The sequence below is a fragment of the Bos indicus genome, chromosome 7, assembly GCF_029378745.1.
Source record: "Bos indicus isolate NIAB-ARS_2022 breed Sahiwal x Tharparkar chromosome 7, NIAB-ARS_B.indTharparkar_mat_pri_1.0, whole genome shotgun sequence".
Classification (NCBI taxonomy): Eukaryota; Metazoa; Chordata; class Mammalia; order Artiodactyla; family Bovidae; genus Bos; species Bos indicus.
In genome coordinates this window covers 72,132,874-72,156,446 of record NC_091766.1, presented here as the reverse complement: position 1 = coordinate 72,156,446, position 23,573 = coordinate 72,132,874, and the positions used below count along the sequence as shown (strand labels likewise).

Sequence of the window (23,573 nt, the reverse complement as noted above, 5' to 3'; positions counted from 1 at the left end):
AACCAGAGATCAAATTGCCAACATCCACTGGATCATACAAAAAGCAAGAGAACTCTAGAAAAACATTGACTTCTGCTTCATTGACTATGCCAAAGCCTTCGACTGTGTGGATCACAACAAACTGTGAAAAATTCTTAAAGAAATTAGAATACCAGACCACCTGACCTGCCTCCTGAGAAATCTGTATGCAGGTCAGGAAGCAACAATTAAAACTGGACATGGTACAACAGACTGGTTTCAAATTGGGAAAGGATTACAACAAGGCTGTATATTGTCACCCTGCTTATTTAACTTACAAGCAGAGTACATCATACAAAATGCTGGGCTGGATGAAGTACAAGCTGGAATCAAGATTTCTGGGGGAAATATCAATAACCTCAGATATGCAGATGACATCACCCTCATGGCAGAAAGCGAAGAACTAAAGAGCCTTTTGATGAAAGTGAAAGAAGAGAGTGAAAAAGCTGACCCAGAGGGATAATACGGGGAGGGAGGTGGAAGGGGGGTTCAGGATGGGGAACACGTGTACGCCCGTGGTGGATTCATGTTGATGTGTGGCAGAACCAATACAATATTGTAAAGTAATTAGCCTCCAATTAAAAAAAAAAAAACTCAACAGTCAAAAAAACTAAGATCATGGCATCCGGTCCCACCACTTCATGGAAAAATAGATGGGGAAACACATATAGTGACAGACTATTGTCTTGGACTAAAATGCAGACTAAAATCACTGCATATGGTGACTGCAACCAAGAAATTAAAAGATGCTTGCTCCTTGGAATAAAAGCTATGGCCAACCTAGACAGCATATTAAAAAGCAGAGACATTACTTTCCTGACAAAGTTTCCACTAGTCAAAGCTATGGTTTTTCCAGTAGTCATGTACAGATGTGAGAGCTGGACCATAAAGAAGGCTGAGCGCCAAAGAATTGATGCTTTTGAACTATGGTGTTGGAGAAGACTCTTGAGAGTCCGTTGGACTGCAAGGAGATCCAACCAGTCAATTTTAAAGGAAATCAGTCCTGAATATTCACTGGAAGGACTGATGCTGAAGCTGAAACTCCTGTACTTTGGCCACTGGATGCAAAGAGCTGACTCATTGGAAAAGACCCTGATGCTGGGAAAGATTGAAGGTGGGAGAAGGGGATGACAGAGGATGAGATGGTTGAATGGCATCACCAACTCAAAAGACATGAGTTTGATCAAGCTCCAGGAGATGGTGAAGAACAGGGAGGCCTGGTGTGCTGCAGTCCATAGGGTAGCAAAGACTTAGACATGACTGAGTAGCAATGATCCTTTGGGTAATTGAAGATGCTATTCATGAAAATAAAGACTGTTGGAACCAAAATGAATTTTGGGGAGAATCCAAGACTTCTAGATATGTTAAATTGTGATATCCAGCAAAGCAATGGAGATGGCAAGTAGGCAAAGGGATTACCCCCATCCAGTGCCCATGAATGAGGTTTGAGCTCCAAATACACTGAATGGGAAATCAACTTGCTATATAACTGGTGATGTCCTAAACACTAATGAACTTGGGGGATAATGACGTTTAACATGGCAGACTACAAAAATAATCTCATCTGTTTAAAAAAATAGTTGTCTTTGAAAATCTGTTGGAGTAAGGCTTTCATGGACTTAGAAGCTAACAGAAAATCAATCAGGGACAAAAGCACCACCTAGACTTAGGATGAATTCTGAGTGGGGCATGTTATGATACCTAAGTCTTATAAAAATCTGTCTTTGATTATTCCTTTCCCGCACAGGTTCATCTATAAGGATTTCATTTGTCAAGTATTTTCATTATCTTCAACAGCAGTGGTCCGCAACCTTTTTAGCACCAGGGACTGGTTTCATGGAAGGCAGTTTTTCCGTGGACCAGGGAGATGGGGGATGGTTTCGAGATGATTCAAGGGCATTACATTTATTGTGCACTTCATTTCCATTATTATTACATCAGCTTCCATCACAGATCATCAGGCTTTAGATCCTGGGGATTGGGGAACCCTGTTCTACAGAACTGCATCCTTTGGTTAATATTTAAGGTGATTGCTGTTTCTTTCTCATTCCCCAACTCCTTTCACGCTAGTCCCCACTTTCACCAATCTCTAAAGGCAGCCATCTCCACCCCACTCTATGCAAGGTCCTTCAGACTCAGTTCTTATTCAGTATTGCTTCCTCTCTGGAGGAAGGCAGCATCTGGCATCCTAATTATAGGACACGTTTTGTAGTCTGTGAATGAGGCACAATCACAGCTCTTGCCCTTCCCTTTGGGGAGGACAGAGCACATCCGGTGCTTGCAGGAACTGTGAGCACACAGCAGCTGTATGTAAACTCCTATAGCTGAGTTCACGGCCAGTGAAGGCTCTAAAGTTGAACTGTCCTCGAGGCTTCTAGCCTAGATGAACTCTGCTGCAGGATAAGGTCTCCCTTTTGACCATTCTCCCCTTTGACCATTCCTTTCATAGCAAGCTTTACTGAACTTTCCTGCGCAGGTCCCAGAGCTAGAAACCTTAGTGAATGGCTTTCAAACCATGATTTCTGTTTTCTGGCCTGTAACTAAATGTATTTTCTTGAATCAAAAATGCTATCAATTGAATAATGTTGTGAGGGTAAAAAGAAAAAAAAAAAAGAAACATAACTGTATATAACCATATCAATAATGTAACATAAAGAAATCCCTGGTGGTCCAGTGGTTAAAACTTCATCTTCTAATACAGGGGGTGCAGGTTCAATCCCTAGTTGGGAAACTAAAATCCCACATGCCTTGTGGCCAAAAACCAAAACATGAAACAGAAGTAACTGTGTTGTGACAAATTCAATAAAGACTTTAAAAATGGTCTACATCATAAAAGAAACTTAAATATATGACATATCCTGGGTTCAAAATACTGAAGTGTGTGTGTGAGGGGGTGAAGGGATTACATCTTGGATTCTAGTAATTGCAGGTTTTCCTGAAAGGGAGTAGAAAGAAATGACAGTTTCTATGGAGACAGTATTCTATTTCCTTTATTTTTGTTTCTTCATCTGTAAAATGGGTATGAGTAACGTAGGTAGACAACTGCATAGGGTGAAGGCCATTTCCTCAAGCAAATCCAATCAAAATAAATGGAAAAGGCAAAATGAATAAGAAATTGATGAGTTTTATTGAAAATCTTTCCTTGATCTAGTAAAACGTTTGGGGAATGGATAGGAACGTGGTCAGTGGATTTTTTCTTCACTTTGGGGCTGATGAAAAACCTTTTGTTGTTGCCTTTGCTGTTTTGAGTTTTGTTCCCCAAAACATCTATGGGGAACAAATACCTTACAAAACATATTAGTAGCCTTTCCTGCAGTAGTTGGTAAGCTTCAGATAATGAAAATGACTGATACTGAGTGACTGGTGATATTTCTGAACCTGATTCCCAGACAGCAAACAGAGGAATAGATGGTCTGGAGCAAATGTTGTAGTAACAGACCAACAGTTTTCATTTTGATAAAAGTAGGTCTTATTAGTATCTATTAAAAAAATAATGTCTCAAGCCCTAATTTCTAATATCAATGTTTTAGCACAAAGCCAAAGGTGATTAAGCTTTTTAAAAGTGAGCTGACTTAAAATATACTGCATTTAATAAAACAAATAATATTAGGGTACAGCAAAAATTGGAAATGCTTGCAATTTGGGGAAAACTGAGGTAATTAAATGATTTAAAGACACATTAACCCTAGACTATTTCTTCTATGGTGGTTATTGTTTAACTCGGTGTCTGACAGGAAATTGTTTTTGTGAGTTTATACTATTTGTCCTCAGGGTGGAGTGCTTTAAAAACCCACCAAACTTTCTTACATTCTAATTAATTCTAATGTCAGGATAGTGTACTATTTATCAAGAATCTAAGTGTAGATTAAATTTAGTTTTATAGGATTCCCCACCTCCCCTGGCCCTGACCAACTGATACACTTTGTAGAGAACAGTACATGAAGGGAAAATAATTCTCTAGTAACCAGTTTTACCGTTTATAGTCCCACTTGGGTCTTCTTTCCATTTTTAAATTCAACATGTTTTCTCTAGGTGCAGGAAGCTTGCATGTGTGACTTCTTGCTAAGCTGCTCACTTACTTCCAGACACTTACACATGTATTTACACACATATAACACACACTCACTATTTCATCCAGTTACCTGTAATCCCCTAATCTCAGCTCAGTGAATTCTACCTGCTCAGGGACAAGGTCATATCCCTCTGTCTTGCAGTCACACAGTACCCTCTTCTCTTTTGTGGCCCTTATCCTGATTGGTGAATATGTACCTATTTCTATCAGTGTGTGCTTAAAATCTCTCAGCTAAAGTTTAGGAATTCCCCTAAGTCAATTAAGAATATGTTCATGATATTAGAGATAGGAACAATTTCTTAAATAGAATGCAAAAAGCAGAAACCATGAAATAAAAACTAATTAATGGGTTATTAAAAATAAATAAATTTTAAAAATAATAGTAAAATAAAATCTCTCAGCCTCACTAGAATGCAAGCTCCAAGAGGAAAGGGATAGATGTCTAGGTTTTACTCACCTGGTACAAAACAAAAAGTTTAATAAGTGGTTTTTTTGTTTGCTTGTTTCAATGAATAACTGTTTGAAAAGTAAAAATGTTAATCTTAAGCTCAGTCGTGCCCGGCTCTTTGCAACCCATGGCTTTTATTTAATTGACCCCTATAATAAAAATGGAATTTGCTAAAGATGGGGTTTAGTTGAGTTCATTAAAATGTAAAAGAAAAGAACTAGAATTAATTGAAAATGTGAGCCAGGCAGGACGGAGTAAATTTGGGAATAAGAACAAAATTTGTTAACAAACTGTAATTAACCCAGTATTTTAGACCCATGATCCACCATAGAAGAATGGTCCCTCCACACACCCCCATCTAGAGGAAATCCTGCCCAGTGGAAAAGTGATATTAATACCCAAGAGGATTACTGCTACAAGCAGAGGTGACCTGAGTGTTAATTAGCAAAATCAAATAATCCCCAAGTTTATTGTTAGTGGGAGGTGCCATGTTGAAAAATTAGAATGAGAGGAAGACTTTACAATTAGAAGGACCTTGGAGAGTTGCTTCAGATATGCCCCTCCCTTTCTGAAAGCAATTAAAACCACACCTCAGATAAAAGGATTACACAATCCCCCTTTGTTTCCTGTTCTACTTTTGCAAGGAAGTAACTTATCAGGAGCAAGGGGGAAGCAGTGGGTCAAGGAGTTTGTCCATCTTGCCCCTCCAGCCCATTGCTTTGCGGCTTCCAGCAGAGCACGGCCTGGGGCCCACAGCTCTGGTCCTTGGGTCCCTGCCTGACAGTCTCCAGGGCTTCTTCCCCTCAGCATCATAAATAGCCTTAATAGGCCACCTGGCCCTTGTCATCTCTACACGCTCTCCTTTTGCTACCTCTATGGGAGAGTCCTGTGAATCTTGTTTCTAGAACCAGTTCTACCTGGAACACCCTCTTACAACCTTCTACCTAGCTAATGGTGTCTATATACATATACACATAGATACACACACACACAAACATATTTTATTTCTTTAAAAAAAACACAAAACTTTATTTTGTATGGAGTATAGCTGATTAACAGTTAACCTCCCACCCGCTTCCTCTGATTGACCTGGGCGGGTGGAGACAGGACTCTCATCCCTCCAGCCATCCAGCACCTCTGGGCCTGTTTACATTTCCTCCCTGTGACTCTCGCCTGTGCCAGCAGCCTGGAGAGCTTAGAAGGTGACCTCTGGGGTCACTGCAGTTGGTAGTCAGAGAAGACAGTCTGAGGACTCTTCCCCAAAGGATGTTCCCCCCCACCCCCCACCAACTTAAACTTTTTATTTTGTGTTAGGGTATAGCTGACTAACAATGTTGTGACAGTTTCAAGTGAACGGCAAAGGGACTCAGCTATACGTGTGCATGTATCCATTCTCTCCCAAACCCTACTCCCATCCAGGCTGCCACATAACACTGAGAAGAGTTTCCTGTGCTGTACAGTAGGTCCTTGCTGGTTATCCATTTTAAATATAGTAGTTAAGCGTATTGTTTTCTGAATCATTGCAATGTCTTGCCCCTTTACCCATAACTACTTTAGGATGGATTTCCTACAAACAAGAACAATTTCTTATATAAGTGCCATATATTTATCATCATCAGGAGAGTTAACATTATTAAAATCCTGTTTCTAATCCGCACTTCATGTTTAAATTTTCCCCATTGTCCAGTAATGTCTTTTATACCTCTTTGATCTCCCCCTGTCCAGGAGCCAATCCAGGATCTCACATTACATTTTAACCTTCTTTAATCAGAAACTGTTCCTCTGCTTTTCTTTGACCTTTGACATTTGAAAAACCTAAGCCAGTTATTTTGTAGACTAGCCCTCAGTTTGAGATTTTTCATTGTTTCCCTGTGTTTTCCACAGAAGCGATGTCCTTCTCAGTATATTGTGTCAAGGGGCTTAAGATATCAAATTATCCCCAAATAGGTAATGTTTGCTTTGATCTCTTGGAGAAGCTGGTGTCTGCCACATTTCTCCACTACAAAGTGCTTCTCTTTTTTAAAACCATTGTAATTAATAATTTGAAGGAAAGAGACTTTGAAGCTATGTGGATATTCAGCTCCTCATCAAGCTTTCATCTACTAATTTGACATCCATTTTATATCTGTTTTATTTTTATGGAAGCTTAGTTAACATTGTTAATAAAGAAAAAAAGGAACGTGATATGATAAATGGACTTTCTAAATTACCTTACCTAAAATACCTGCATCTCCCATATCAATCCAATCTTCCTTTATGAAGATCTTATCACATAAAACTGAGAGATGTCTCATATGTATGGCATTAGTCAAGGCAAGATTTCTCATTTGCATTTTCTATTCTATTCATGAATGATCTTTTCATTTCCTTTTCTTTTACAATCATAATATTTTATAAAAAAGAATCTATGAAAAGGACATTTATTTTAATAATGAGGAAAAAGATATATATTATTCTTTCAGTCTTACCAGCTGTCAAAATATTGCTTTTGGTCACATCATGATGGGCATCAGTAATTGCATTTACTTTTTCATGCTTGATACAAGGGCTCACTTAAGTCTCCGAAGAGCTTCATGCAGCCTTGGGGTCTATGAATTGGAAATCATTTGGATTGATTAAAGTCATGAGGAGAATTAGGATAAGGGTCAGATCATAGGAGCATCAGGAAGATAAAATATTACCATTTAAACGAGAAATGGAACTTTTTCTCCTTTAGTGAATCCCATTTTCAATGACAGATGGAGTTGGTCACTGTAAGATTAATAATACCTGACATTCACTCATCCATTTATTCAAAAGAAAATCATTCTGCAAGCCTACTAGGTGAGAAGAAAATTCTGTACAACTTCTAACCTTATAAATTATGTATTTGAATAGATTCTTCTGGATCTCTAAGCAAAATATGACCAAAAGGAACCTTGGAAGCTTGATTATAGGTTCTATTAACATGTTATTGACTGGGGGATTTTTGCAGAAATTAACACCTATGGCTAGTGATTTGTTATGTAAGTGAATATTGAAAAGTCTCTGGTCAATAATGTTTAGGTAAAAAAGATGTATTAATATGTCTCTAGTCAATAAGTTGTTAGAAGAGCTCAGAACCTGGAATACCCTAGAAAAATCAGCCTGCTTCCTCCATCTCAGACTAAGCACTCAATTTTAGAAACCACCAAATGGAAAGGAGAGAAAGAAACCCCCGCCCCTGACAACCAAATCAGAAAAACCCTGTGTGTTCATAGAAGCACATTTAGTGAAGTCCGCTCACCTCAGGCCCAAATTTCCTAGAAATAAACTTTCTCCTTTGTTTCACCAATTACTCTCATGTGAGGTTCTGACCACAGATGAGGTTCTCTGAAATATCATCAGTATCAGAAACTTTAGAGAGAGAGAAAACCTGAAGAATAAATATCTTTCCCCTTAAGATACATCTCCACTTACTTCACATACTGTCCAATTTGTTCCTCACAAAAAGCTTGTGAAAAAAGTTGAGTAAGACTGCTGCTGCTGCTAAGTTGCTTCAGTCGTGTCCAACTCTGTGCGACCCCAGAGACAGCAGCCCACCAGGCTCCCCCATTCCTGAGATTCTCCAGGCAAGAACACTGGAGTGGGTTGCCATTTCCTTCTCCAATGCATGAAACTGAAAAGTGAAAGTGAAGTCGCTCAGTCATGTCCGACTCTTCGCGACCCCATGGACTTCAGCCCACCAGGCTCCTCTGTCCATGGGATTTTCCAGGCAAGAGTACTGGAGTGGTGTGTCATTGCCTTCTCCAAAGCATGAAATGAAAAGTGAAAGTGAAGTCACCAGTCGTGTCCGACTCTTAACGACCCCATGGATTACAGCCCACCAGGCTCCTCTGTCCATGGGATTCTCCAGGCAAGAACACTGGAGTGGGTTGCCATTTCCTTCTCCAATGCATGAAAGTGAAAAGTGAAAGTGAAGTCGCTCAGCCGTGTCTGACTTTTAGCGACCCCATGGACTGCAGCCTACCAGCCTCCTCCACCCATGGGATTTTCCAGGCAAGACTAGATCTCCTCATATTCTGGTGAGAAAACTGAACACCAGAGAGATGAAGGGACAGTTTGGAGTCAGGGATGAATCACAGCTAGAATTCTGATCCCTGGGGCCATAGCCCTCATGGCTATGCTTTTGCCCCAGTGAGTATACTTACTCCCCATACCACCCACCAGCTTCAGTGCTTTCATAGTACTTTTATTTATGTGATTTTTAAAAATTATATTTTTCTATTTGGCTGTGATGGGTCTTTGTTACTGCTCGCAGGCTTTCTCTAGTTGTAGCAAGCAGGGGTTCCTCCTCTAGTTGTGGTGTGCAGGCTTATCACTGCAGTGGCTTTCCTTGCTGCGGAGTGCAGGCTGAGTAGTTGTGGGGCATAGGCTTAGTTGTTCCCCAGCATGTGGAATCTTCCTGGACAAGGGATCGAACCTGTGTCCCCTGCATTGACAGGTGGATTCTTAACCACTGGACTACCAGGGAAGTCACTATTTATGTGATTGTTAGCTTAATGTCTCTCACTCTATCATATAAGGATTATAGGGATTAAACCTATTTTTCTCACCTTCTGTTCCACAGCCTACCATGGATGGTTTTGGATGGACACATGGATGGGCCAATATCCCACCTGTTTCTCTTAACCATAGCCATGTCTTAAGCTGACACAATACATATTTCTCCTGACCACGGTAACCTCCTGTGTCCTTTTTCAGATCGGAGCTTGCTATGAGACATGGCCCTCTCAGTGGACTCGTCTTGGCACCGGTGGCAGAGGCGAGTCAGAGACGGCTGCCCCCAGTCTCCGTCGGAAGCCACGCCGCTGCTGCTCGCAGAGAAGGAGACGCGGAACTACAATCCGGCGCAGCAGCGGGTCGTGTTCCCCAACAATCACGCATTCCACCAGGACTGGGCAAAGTTCTCCAGGCGATACTCCAGCAACAGAATCTGTACAACCAAGTACACCCTCTTCACCTTCCTGCCCCGGAATCTCCTAGAGCAGTTTCACAGGTACACGACCGCCTGGCTGAACGCTGTGTGCTTTAACCATGCGTTTGCCACTTGGATGAATTCAGAAATGCTGCTTTCTGGGCTACCTTTCCTTTAGTATCCAAATGCATGTACCTTGGGAAGCTTTGTCATTCGTTCATTTGCTCATTCAATATTTATCAGGTTCTACTCGGTGTTAGGTCTTGTGTTGTGTATTAGAGATAGATGAGGGAGAAAAAAAAGAAAGACGCATTGTCCTGACTATATTGGCTAATGAAGGAAACCAGATGTTAATTTTAGGAATTATATGCTTGCTAAGTCACTTCAGTCATGTCTCTTTGTGACCCTGTGGACTGTAGCCCGCCAGGCTCCTCTGTCCATGGGATTCTCCAGGCAAGAGTACTGGAGTGAGTTGCCATTTCCTACCCTGGTGGATCTTCCCAACCCAGGGATTGAACCTATGTCTCTTGTGTCTCCTGTATTGGCAGTCAGGTTCTTTACCACTAGTGCCGCCTGGGAAGCCCAGAAGTTATATAAATTGGTGTAAGCTGTAATTCACATAGGTACTTCCAAGGAGAGGTATGTGTTGTTGTTAGAATGAACACAAGAGAAATCAGGCCTAGTTAGGAAAGTCAAGAAAGACTTCCAGGAGGAAGGGACAGTGGAAGTCTAACCTGAAAGAAAAGAATGCATTAACCAGGTGGAAAGAGGCAGAGAGAAGTCAGAAAAGGGAGCCAGAAGAATGTTCTTTCAGGCAGACCCTTATGTGTGAAGGCAATGTGGCAAGAAGGAGCAAGATGTACCTTGGAAAGCTTAAAACTTGCAAGTCATTGTTTTGAGATAATATAGGCAAAATTATATTTTAATTATAAAGCAAAGTATGCATCCAGACATTATCCTAAATTTTGTAATTATTAGCACCTACCATTTATCGAGCAACTACTATACTCTGGAACCCTCTATTGCATACATAGTAAATACCATCCCATGTAATAAGTATAGAAAACCTTTAAAGTACGTAGTACTATCTTCATTTTATATGGATTTGACTTCAAAGCCCTTACCGTGACGTTCAAGGTGACACTGAAAGAGAATGTCATATTAGTTAGTAAGAGCTAGTAGTAGGGAGGAGAAGGCAATGGCAACCCCACTCCAGTACTCTTGCCTGGAAAATCCCATGGACAGAGGAGCCTGGTGGGCTGCAGTCCATGGGGTCGCTAAGAGTCAGATACGACTGAGCGACTTCACTTTCACTTTTCACTTTCATGCATTGGAGAAGGAAATGGCAACCCACTCCAGGATTCTTAGCTGGAGAATCCCAGGGATGGGGGAGCCTGGTGGGCTGCCGTCTATGGGGTTGCACAGATTTGGACATGACTGAAGTGACTTAGCAGCAATAGTGGGGAAGAAATAGTGTGTCAACTATATTTTTCTTCTCCGTAGTTTTCACTCACACCTTTCTTGCCCCCTCCAGATGGGCTAACCTCTATTTCCTGTTCCTGGTGATTCTGAACTGGATTCCCACCTTGGAAGTCTTCCACAGGGAAATCACCATGTTACCATTGGCCATTGTCCTGTTCATCATCATGGTCAAAGATGGCATGGAGGACTTTAGGAGATACCGCTTTGATAGACAGATTAACTGCTCCAACATCCAGATATACGAATGGTAAGAGCAAGTATTCCTCTGTTTTCTCTGTGGATTGTGTAAACTTATTAGCATCCTCAAAAAGTTCGTCTCTCTTCTCACTTTTTTTTTCAATTCACTTAATTCAATGATACTCAACCAGGGCAATTTTCCCATGAAAGGAACTTCTGAACTGTTTTAGAGACATTTTTGGTTGCCATATTGGGAAGGAAGGTCCTACTAGAATCTGGGTAAAACCAAGGATGATGCTAAACATTTTACAATATACAGGAAAACCTCCCACAACAAAGATTATGATCCTGTCCAAAATGTCACTAGTGCTGAGGTTTAGAAACCTTAATTTAACTCATGTGAACACCATATTAGGGCTTCCCTGGTAGTTCAGATGGTAAAGCGTCTGCCTACAATGAGGGAGACCTGGGTTCGATCCCCGAGTCAGGAAGATCCCCTGGAGAAGGAAATGGCAACCCACTCCAGTATTCTTGCCTGGAAAATCCAACAGACTGAGGAGCCTGGTAGGCCACAGTCCATGGGGTCGCAAAGAGTCAGACACGACTGAGCAATTTCACTTTCTTTCTAAACGCCATATTATTAAACCTAGGATGTTACATTATTAAGAGGAGGATAGAAAGCTCAAGACTTAAACTCTAGGAATTTCCACTGTGGGCCAGAGGCTAAGACGCCACGCTCCCAATGCAAAGGACCCAGGTTCAATCCCTGGTCAGGGAAGTAAATCCCACATTCTGCAACTGAAGATCTTGCATGCCACATTTGAAAGTCCCACATGTTATATGAAGATCTCAAGTGCCCCAACTAAGACCTGGCACAGCCAAATAGTAGACAGAGAGATAGATAGTTTTTTTTTTTTTTCCTTTAAGAATTAAACTCTGAAATTGACTGACTCATCTCAGGAGACCAACTTCAGGAACAGCTCTTTGAAGACTCATGGGCAATGTCTCCCAAACCAGAAAATATAGACCATTTTTAGAACATCTGTGGCTCTTGGCTGTAAATCCTTGCCTTTAGAACTTAACCGGGTAGGTTTTAGGACCCAGAGTTGGCACACCTGTTCTGGGTTGCCTGGGGTGGAAAAGGAAGCTACCTGTAAATGACGTCTGCATTCCAACAGGTGGAGTCTCAACAAGTAGAAGGAAGTGACCAGTGGATACACACCTGTTCTCTGCAAGCTCTTTCCTTGACATCCTTGTCCCTTAGTGTTTATATACCGGCTTTTTATTTTTAGTTTTCCTTTTGAAAACAGAGAGAAATTTTCAGCCAAGAAGGCAAATCAAAGATGTCATCACTTGCTGGCAGCTGAACAATGGAAATGATCAGAAAAGAACTTATTTTATGGGAAACTCGAGTGTCCTGCTATAAGAATTAGAGACAGGATTGAGCAGAGATGAGAAAGGAAGGCAAGAAAAGGCGGAAAAGGAAAGAAGACAAGAAACGAGTGGTGGTTTCCAACCTGCCCTTTGAAAGATGGGCCCACAAAGAGAACCCCAACAGACATTATCGTGGGAATCAAATCAAGACCAGCAAGTACACTGTGTTGTCCTTTATACCCAAGAACATCTTTGAGCAGCTGCACCGGTTTGCCAACTTCTATTTTGTGGGCATCGTGGTTCTGAATTTTATCCCCGTGATCAATGCATTCCAGCCAGAGGTGAGCGTGATACCAATCTGTATCATCCTGGCAGTCACTGCCATCAAGGATGCTTGGGAAGACCTCCGGAGGTACAAATCTGATAAAGTGATCAATAGCCGAGAGTGCCTCGTCTATAGCAGGTAAAGCCGAACACCCGGGGAAGTCTTGACCCCAGCTCTGATCTTTCTGTGGCTGCTGCCACTGCAGCAGCTGTTTATGAAAGGATGGGGTAGGGAGATAGCATTATTTTATTGTAGTGAAGATGTTTGATTCTCCACAATGGGGAATATATAAATATATATATATATATACACACACACCAGTAGTAGCGTTTTATAGGCAAATTTTAAATGGACACAAATTTTTAAAAATAATGAAAGCTATGTTTTGCTTAGGGATACTATTATATATATACCGTATATATTATATATAAATATATATATAAATATACATATATATATAAAGCAGAAAACAAAAGAAATTGAGATTTGAGTCCATCATTTATTAAAACTAGGAGATCTTTATTTATGTGACATTTCCTTTGCTGTATAAATGTGTTAGATGTTTAAGAATTTTGCATAAATTCACATTCATTTTGGTTGAGTGTGGCCATAAGCATGTTGGAGCATGTTTAGAGACCCTCAGAGAAAAGCGGCATCACTGTTTTTCAGGGGAGTGGTGGGCACTGTATTAGAGAATCAGCCCCGGACACACTGCCCACACTGAACTCTGTCTCCATCAGTCATTAATTCTGTGTGACCTTAGGCAAGGGACCTAACCTCTCTGAGACTCATTTTGTCATCTGTAAAATTGGAACACTTCCTGAGGTGGTCGTGAGAGTTGAGTGTAATAATCCTTGGAAAGTACTTAGCACTGCTCCTGTTGTATGATAGTCAGTATACAAGCCATCGTGGCCTTATTTTTAGAATGTAAAACTCATATTAGCTTCCTCAAGACTCTCTCTCCAATGTCCCAACCCAGACAAAAATGGCTCACCACTTGTCTTGCCATGCTATAAAACATAATTTTATATATGCTGTTGTTTTAGAAATACTCCACTGAGTCAATAACCAGAGTGGGTTGTTGGGAAAAGAACATGCTCCCAGTCAGTAAGGGAAGATAGTCGAGTTATCACGTATCTCAACTTTATGACAATTCCTATAGCCTAGAAAGAAGCAAGGGAATGGAGTCTGGGCTTGCAGTGAGATTTCAGTGACAAAGGGTGCTTTCTGGTCTGGCAGTGAGACGCCTTAGATGAGTCAGTCAATTGCAGCAGGGGAAGGCTTGACTTCCTGCCAAGTAAGAAAAAAGTCCATCTCTCTTGAGAAGCATCGTCACTGACTTGTTCCCTCTCATTCCATGCATCCCAGTTTAGCAGAAGTTGGTACTGTCACTCTGGTCCTTCTTGGGGTGAAAGGAGCCTGCTCCAGGGTGTGCCTTGCCACTGTTCAGGGGCTGCTGCTTTCTAAGAAGCCCTCTTCCCTGGGGAAAAACATGTAACTTATCGACTTAGAGCTGGCTGATGAGACCGTTTAACAGCCAGACTCCACTCAGAAAGTTGTAGCCTGGGGAAGCTTCTCAGGAGATCATGTAATGCAAGGGACTCAGGGGGCCCTCGGGCACCCCTAAGAGAACCTCCATACCCTCCCCTCAGTGAAAGATGAGCTTCTGGTCCCTGTGCCCGCAGGGCCACAATTGCATACCTAAAAATATTAACCTGAAGCCTTGATGTTCTCACCCCTCCTCCCCGGCTAGATCTAACTGTTGAATGTGGTTAGCACACTGCATACCTAGAGTTGAGACTGAATCATTCCTCAGCTTTGGATAAGGACATTATTAAGAGAGAAAAAATAGTTGTTGGAGTGTGTCACTTTTCCCAAAGAGACTGTTTTTTAAAGAAAGCCTTGTCTTGTCACCATTCACCCCCCACCCCCGCCCCATTATCTTTGGTTTTGTGCTTTTTTTTTTTTTTTTCTGTCTTTCTCCTTTGTTTCCTTTATTGTTTTTCCCATAGAAGATGCCCTGTGAAGCTGGTTCCTGTGAAGCAGGGACACGTGTGGACCTCAGTCAGCTTGGTCCTGCTCTCCCTGCTCTGTTCAGAGCATCCCATAAAAATGGGCCTGTTCTGGGGTAATTTCAGGGTTAGTCAGACTGACCTGTGCTGGGTGCTGGCCTGACACAGGCCAGGATGTTGTCATTCTGCTCTCAAAATAACTTCCAGAAGAACAGCAATAAATGATAAATTGGTGATAACAATCCAGAGAAAAAGACATTTATTCCCAGGCCACTGGTAGAGAGGGACATAAAGGTTTTTCTTTTGTTTTTTTAAACCTATAATATCATTTTATTTTTTTTCTTAATAATATAATTTCAGAGATATCTTCTCAAAATTGTTATACATCAATGTTTAGTAATAATAATGGGTTTGATCATTCTTAGTTATTTTGGTGAATCATCATTTAACCCAGAGAGTATTTGAAAACCAGAATCTAAGTTCAATTTATTTCAATACTTGATTATCATAGTTGTCAGGACTTAAAAATTACTTTGGGAATGCTTATATCATGCTATATGTACTGGGGAGGACTTACAAATTCTTTTTTCAACTGCTGCTACTGCTGCTAAGTCGCTTCAGTCGTGTCCAACTCTGTGCGACCCCATAGACGGCAGCCCACCAGGCTCCCCCGTCCCTGGGATTCTCCAGGCAAGAACACTGGAGCGGGTTGCCATTTCCTTCTCCGATGCATGAAAGTGAAAAGTGAAAGTGAAGTCGCTCAGTCATGTCCGACTCTTAGCGACCCCATGGACTGCAGCCTACCAGGCTCCTCCATCCATGGGATTTGCCAGGCAAGAGTACTGGAGTGGGGTGCCATTGCCTTATCCGATTTTTTTCAACTGAACTGTAGTTAATTTACAGTGTGTTAGTTTCAAGTATACAGCAAAATGATTCAATTATACATATCTATATATTCTTTTTCAGATTCTTTTCCATTTATAGGTTATTACAAGATGTTGAGTATAGTTACCTCTGTTATATAGTAGGTTCTTATTGTTTACATAAGGGGGTTTTGTGGTAGTGTTTCCCAAAGTGTGTTCAGTGGAATGATAGTGACAAGAGATGGTCTCTGGGGAAAAAAAAAAAAATTCATGAACAGAGACATGTACACTGGCCCTCCTAGACCCATGGTTCATGAAAGATTAAGAAAAGATTACAACAAACCTGTTCATCTTTGATTAACTCGGTGTTGTCCCAAACTTGTAAAATCTTGGAAAGATTTTATAGTATCTCAATTTGGGAAATTTTAATTTTTCCAGTATTATGAAGTAATTGACTGTAAGAACCAGGCAAGTGATTGAATTAAATAGACTGGATATAAAAAGGAAAGCAGTATTATTGACGTACTGATTGATGGCAACTGACACTTGACATCAATGCCGGGATGCAATAGGGAGTGGCGGGAACTGTGGCAAACTGAGAGACAGGGGCATGCATTCATCTTAGGGGACAGAACTGGCCACTGAGCTCCGGCTGGTTACCACGTGGGAAAACAGGCCTAATGTTGCCAGAGTGTCTGAATTTTATTAGGGGAGCTAGAAATTAATGGCACCCCACTCCAGTACTCTTGCCTGGAAAATCCCATGGACGGAGGAGCTTGGTGGTAGGCTGCAGTCCCTGGGGTCGATAAGAGTCAAACACGACTGAGCGACTTCACTGTCACTTTTCACTTTCATGCGTTGGAGAAGGAAATGGCAACCCACTCCAGTGTTCTTGCCTGGAGAATCCCAGGGATGGGGGAGCCTGGTGGGCTGCCGTCTCTGGGGTCGCACAGAGTCAGACACGACTGAAGCGACTTGGCAGCAGAAATTAATAGTTTTATTTGAAATAGCCTGATTTTTTTTTTTTGGAATGGGGGCTGTCCTGTGACTTTGTCGCTTTGTGCTAAGTCTTTGTTGCTTTACATAGGCTTTCTCTAGTTGTGCGAAGCAGGGACTACTCTTCATTTTGATGTATGGACTTCTCATTGTCGTGGCTTCTCCTGTTGCAACGCACAGGTTCTAGGGGCACAGCCTTCAGGAGTTGCAGCCCACAGGCTCAGTAGTACTGGCTCTGGGCCCTAGAGCATGTGGGCTTCAGTAGTTGTGGCGCACAGGCTCAGTATTTGTGGCTTGTGAGCCCTAGAGCACACAAGCTTCAGTAGCTGTGGCTGACAGACTTAGCTGCTTCTTGGCATGTGGGATCTTCCCTGACCAGGGACTGAACCTGTGTCCCCTGCACTGGCAGGTAGATTCTTATCCACTATGCCTCCAGGCAAGTCCTGAAATGACCTGATTTGTAAGTGTTGACAACTGATACATTTTTAAACACTTCAGACCTATTTTATTTGACCTAAAATTCTTACTTTGCCTTCGAGCCCCCTAATTTGTAACTTCCACTTTATAATATCAAAGGAAGTTTGAATCACTGCAAAAGAATAATTAGATTCTCCTTTTGAGATTTATCTTCAGGGAGGGAACATCTCTGTAGAGAGGTGGTATGAACTTGAAGCAAGAACGCAAGCCTTGGTGTCAGAAGGCCTGTACTCTAGGCCCAGAGCTGTCTCTAACTACTAGTGGTAGCTTAGAAAAGTCCTTGAAATCTTTGGGTCTCAGCTTCTACTTTTGTAAAACCCGGAAGTCAGACTAGATCTTGTCCTGTGGGATGAACTTCGAAAGAACAGAACCCACAGCCAATTAAATCTGGAAAATAGTAATTACTTTATAAATCTCTTGAGTCAAACAAATGAACGTTCATAATAAGGATTCTGGGAGAACCTTCAGTAAGGAACTATCCGACTTTATTGAACTGTTGTGTCAGTTGAGATACTCTTTACCGCAAGAAGTGGAAACCTCAACTCAAACAATTTTAAACAATGAAGAGATTTTGTTTAAGTCACTACAGATGTCCTGAGGTGGGCAGGTGATCAGGCATAGTTCAGTCAGTCAGTCGGTGGTGTACTAGCTGCAGCACTTAGCTGTCCTTTTCACTGGGTCCCCCTCTGTGCCATCTTTACCCTCAAGCAGATTTCTCTCATGGAGAAGGCAATGGCACCCCACTCCAGTACTCTTGCCTGGAAAATCCCATGGACAGAGGAGCCTGGTGGGCTGCAGTCCCTGGGGTCGCTGAGGGTCAGACACGACTGAGCGACTTCACTTTCACTTTTCACTTTCATGCATAGGAAAAGGAAATGGCAGCCCACTCCAGGGTTCTTGCCTGGAGAATCCCAGGGACAGGGGAGCCAGGTGGGCTGCCGTGTATGGGGTCGCACAGAGTCGGACACAACTAAAGCGACTTAGCAGCAACAGCAGCAGATTTCCCTCATGATACTGAAATGACTGCAGCAGCTCCAGCCCTCACATCTACATAAAATAACCCACAAAGGGAGAAACAAAAGGACTTTTGGAGGCATTCTCAGAAGGTTCAGGAAGTTTACTTCCCAGATCTTCTTTACCTCTTAGTACCTCCTAGAACCCCAGTGGGTCACATGCCCATCCCTTAACCAATCCTTGTGAGCAGGAGCTGAGATTATTCTAATTAGGTTACACCTGAGTCACAGAGCCCAGGAAGAAGGTTCACCTCCCTGAAAGCATATGGGCTTCCCAGGGAAGGCGACAAATCCTAACGAAAACATGAGTTATTTCCAGGAGAAGGAGGAGCAGATGTTGGAGAGGCCGCCTCCATGTCCTCAATACCGTCACCTTAAAATATTTCTGAACTTCAAGTCCTTGTGAATTATTTCCCACATATTAACAGGAACAGACACACTTTGGAACATTCTGTAATATAAATCTCTAAAGTTCTTCCAACCCTGAAGTGGATGAATTCTATGAAAGACCCCAGAATAGCGAGCCGGAAAATGTTAGATAAACAACTGATGGTGAGGAGCATTCACTTCTACCATCGATGGTATATGACAGAATTTCAGGCAAAGAATACAAGATCTGAGAGGACATGTTTTTTTTTCTGAGAAGCCCTATAAAAGTTTATATCTCAAGCACTAGTTCTATCCATTTTGTCTCCACACATTTGAGAAACCGATGTCAAATGTCTTCATTTTTGTGTAGTTGAATACTAGGACCTTTAGAATGTTGCTCCCCCTAATCCCATGCATCATCCAGCCTAGACTTATTTATACTGTGAGAAAATCTTTTTGCAAACAGCAGAATCCTTGTTAACAGAATTACAATCCTGTTAGAGCATTTTCTTTTAATATAGCCACTGTGCTTGTGGTCTTAAGGTGACCCATTAATCAGATTTACGGAATGACTTCAAGGAGAGATTAGCTTCAGAATTGTATTAGCTTAGTTTCTCCCAGGGCTCAATTTAATGAATCTAGAAACCATACCCAGCAAGAGATTTGTAATTTTCCATCGAGCTTAATACATTTTTATTGGTATTCAGAAAACAGGCAATAAGGAAGCAGAAGTGAGAAGCAAAAAAATCCGTGAAGGTTTCTGTCACCATATTGTAATGCAGTAAAAGCCTTTCAGTGTTTCCGCAGCCAAGCACACACTTATACATCTGTTCAGCAGGTCTCAAGTAGGGACCAAGCGCATGTGCGTGAACATGAAGACCCTTTGAGCCTCGAAGGGCTCTCGGTCCATAGATCATGAGGAACTGGTAAACAACTACAGTGTCCCCTGCCTGTGGATGGCGGGTCACAGTCATGCATGGGCTGCAGTGACACATCTGCCTGCCAAAAATATCAGAACCAGCCAAGGGAAGCCTTCCCTGAAGAGGTGACATTTCAGGAGGTCACTGAAGGATGAGCAACTTTCAAACAGGCAGAGAAAACACGTCAACTCACAGCCTGACATGTCACCCAAAGGTTGTACATGTGACTTATCCTGGTACCAAAAGACCAGGATCAAGAGATGTCAGGAGCTTAGGTGAGAAATGGTTCCAATTAGAAAGTTTCATTTCATTTTATTGGCCACATTCGAGCAAGCTCCATGAGTTGGTCATGGACAGGGAAGCCTGGCGTGCTGCAGTTCATGGGGTCGCAAAGAGTCAGACACTACTGAGCAACTGAGCTGAACTGGCCATGCTGCGCAGCTTTCGGAATCTTAATTCCCTGATCAGAGATCCAACCCGGGCCCAGAATAGTGAAAGCTCTGAGTCCTAACCACTGGACTGCCAAAGAATTCCCTGAAAACTTTTAAATTCTGACTTTTTACCAAAACTTGGAGATGCTCTTTTCTGTCAGTTTTATGTCTTTTATGTCTTTTCTGTCAGTTGGCTGCTGTAACATAAAAAGAATTCCCAGTGCTACAGGATTGTGGCCAGTCTTCTGACAGCATGGTCATGAAGGCTCCCAGCCATGGCGAGCTCTGCTGGAGAAGGCAGGTGCCTGGCCTGCAACCTGGCTTTATTTGTATGTCAGTTTCCTTCCATGCTGGAGGCCCCTGGAAACCCAGAGAGTTGAGGAAACCAGAGATCCTGATCCTGGGTCTGTCACTATTAACTCCATGACCTAAACGAAGCCACTTAGTCAGTCGTGGCCCCATTTGTCTCATCTCCAGTGATCATAGTCCCTCTACGGTACATTTTGTGAAAAGATGACATGTGAGAGAGCTTGAAAGTAGCAGAGCTATAAAAACAACCAGATGGTGCAGTTCCAGAGAAGGGCGCATGAAGTGGCCTCCACAAGATGTTTAAAATGTGACGTCTTACTGGACACTTGGAGTCAAGGACTTCGGTGTCACACCTGGGCTTGTTTCAGAACTGCCACTTCCTAAATGCGTGAACATTTGTAGTTACTTGATCCTTGCAGCCTCCATTTCATTTTCTGTAACATGGGACCAGTATTAGCACCTGTCTCCCAGGGTCATGTGGATTGAATGAAATAATCCTTATAAACTGTTAACTCAATGCCTGCACTATAATTAGCACTACATTATTATTTTTTTTCCCAGTCACTTCAACTCTAATTTTTTCAAAGCCAGGTCCAACCTGAACCTTCATTTTCCTTGCTACATTCTCCACCCATACAACTGAGGAATTGTCTGTTTTATTGGCATAGGTCACAGGCATTCACTGAATCACATTTTCCATTGGGTTTCCATTTCCCAAACCCTTTCCATAGCACTCCTGAGTACACGCAGGCTGAGATTTAGATAATACAAGGGATTTAGGTGGCTTCGTCTGTCCTAGAGCCCAGGCCAATTATCCCAACCCAACTTCTAACACATGGTATTCTACATTAGAATATCATATTTGTGTGGCTCTTAATATTAATAGCTCTTTGATCCCCATGCTATTATTATTTTCCTCCATATACCATCCCTCTGGTAAACCCAAAGGTGATGGAATGATGGACAGGGTAGAACTGAGCCTTTACCAGGGCCATCCGAACATCAAAATACACTCATAAATTCTTCACCCGAAAGCTACTTTCCTGGGTTTGCTGTAAGTGTTGTATGAAGTAATGCGTGTAAAATGCTTAGTATAGTGGCTGGCATTCAGTAGCCATCAGCAAATGTTGGCTAAGATATTAGTAAGGATAGTTCTATAAGCTTGATAGCCAGGAGTCACCATAAGCTTGATCCAAGTGAAGTGACAGTCAGTCAGTCGTGTCCAACTCATTGCTACCCCATGGACTGTATAGAATTATCCAGGCCAGAATACTGGAGTAGGTAGCTGTTCCCTTCTCCAGGGGATGTTCCCAACCCAGGGATAAAACCCAGGTCTCTCACATTTCAGGCAGATTCTCTACCAGCTGAGCCACCAGAGAAGCCCAGGGGAGTAAGAAAGATAGACCATTGGCTGGGGATTTGAACTGCAGGGAAGACAAACTCTTTATCATAAAGCTTGAATCCAAGCTCTAATAACAAAGCAAAATAGGTCTGGGGAAGAATCTGAAAAATGCACATAACAGAGAAACATGGTGTCACTGGAGGCATGACTATTAAACGTGCCACTGGCTGGAGTTGACAGACCAGCCGACCGCTGCATCCACCCTGAGGCTCTTTGCTCTGCATTTGGCACCAGTCAAATAGACGCCCTCTCTCCTCTCTGAAGCATTGCTTTTGCAAGGGCTCACCCCACTCCCACAGCCTCACCCTGCACTCACAGCAGGCCATACACTATTTGGGCCAATTCAGCTTATCATGTCAGGTTTGAATGCATTAGGTTCTCCCCCAAACTCAGTCGGTAGAAGAATCATAAAACAAGAATCCCGGTGTCCCCAGACCTCTGGACTCCTGTCAACAGGCATGATTTTTTTCTGAGCGGATGACGATTTATAGCCTCTGGCTCGCCATGATGGAGCTCACAATTCCAAAAGCTGAGGCTCCTGTTCTCAACCCCTGTTCTTAGTTTCATTTATGTCACCAGATGCTGAGGCTTCATCTGCTCTGTATTCACTCTCCAGCAGAACCAGGAGACCACGTGGAGCTGGAAAGCCCCCACAGCTGTCATTCCTGTGTCCTGGTAGATGTACCTGTGTGACCTTACACAAGTTGGATAACCTTTCTGGGCCTAAGTTTCCTCATCTATGAAACAGAGATAGCAGTAATAATACAATAAAAGTAGGCAGTTAAATGGTAATATAGGTTAAGTGCCATAGGCCTTAGTTTTTTAGGAAACCAACAAATTGTCTTTCAGAGTGGCTGTTCCATTGTACCATTCAAAATGCCTGTACCATTCCTACAAACAATGTATGAGAGTGCCTGTTGCTCAGCTTCCTCTCCTGTTTTTATTTAAAAACAAAAACAAAAAAACTCTTCTTTTGGGGCTTGGGGAAAATGTTTGGCTTTTTAAAGTTTCTTTAAATGTGTTTGCACATTATGTGTCTGAACCGAATTCATGAAATGTAATCACAGACATAAAGTGGGCATCCCAGTAGCATGAAGAAGAAAATGCTGTGTTGTTAGTGTTCGGGATTTGTGTATTTAAATAGGGATGTATGATATCTCATTTTAACTTGCATTTTTCTGATGACACATGATGGGGAGCTCTTTGCCTGCTTATTTGACATCTGTATATCTTCTTTGTTGAGGTGTCTGTTTAGGTCTCTTGTCCATTTTTTAATTGGGTTTTTTGTTCTTATTGTTGAGTTTTAAGAGCTTTCCTGGTGGCTCAGATGGTAAAGAATCCACCTGCAATGCAGGAGACCCGGGTTTGATCCCTGGAGAAGGGAATGGTTACCCACTCCAGTATTCTTGCCTAGAGAATCCCATGGACAGAGGAGCCTGGTGGGCTACAGTCCATGGGGGTCGCAAAGAGTCAGACACAACTGAGTGACTAACGCTTAAGAGTTCTTGTATGTTTCAGATAACAACCCTTTATCAGATGTGTCTTTTGCAAAACACATATTTTGTCCCAGATAGTGGCTTGTGTTCTCATTCTCTTACCATCATTTTTCATAGAAACTTTTGATTTTAATAAAATCCCACTTATCAATTACTTCTTTCATGAATAGTGCCTATGGTGTTTACCCGAAAAGTCATTGTCATACCAAAGGTCATCTAGGTTTTCTGCTATGTTGTCTTGGAGTTTTATAGTTCTGCACTTTATGTTGAGGCCTGTGATCCATTTTGAGTTGATTTTTGTGAAGAGTATAAGATCTGTGTCTGGATTCTATTTTTTTCTTTTTTGTCATTTGAATGTCCACTTGTTCCAGCACCATTTGTTGAAAAGATTATCTTTGCTCAGTTGTATGCCTTTGCTCCTTTGTCAAAGGTCAGTTGACTATAATTATATGA

The 23,573-nt window shown here is 42.0% G+C and overlaps 1 protein-coding gene across 4 annotated transcripts in view; it reads left to right on the top strand.

Annotated features, from left to right (window-relative positions):
- ATP10B (ATPase phospholipid transporting 10B (putative)) overlaps positions 1 to 23,573 on the top strand; it is a 389,291-nt gene that overhangs the window by 242,596 nt on the left and 123,122 nt on the right. For 3 of the 4 annotated variants that reach the window (XM_070793948.1, XM_019965354.2, XM_070793949.1), the window contains 2 exons: positions 9,261 to 9,555; positions 11,009 to 11,203. In XM_070793948.1, the coding sequence (XP_070650049.1) occupies positions 9,281 to 9,555; positions 11,009 to 11,203 (470 nt within the window). In that variant the 5' untranslated portion in view covers positions 9,261 to 9,280. Of the gene's footprint in view, positions 1 to 9,260; positions 9,556 to 11,008; positions 11,204 to 11,265; positions 12,971 to 23,573 lie in introns of those variants that run through there. The other variant, XM_070793950.1, reaches the window with a different exon arrangement.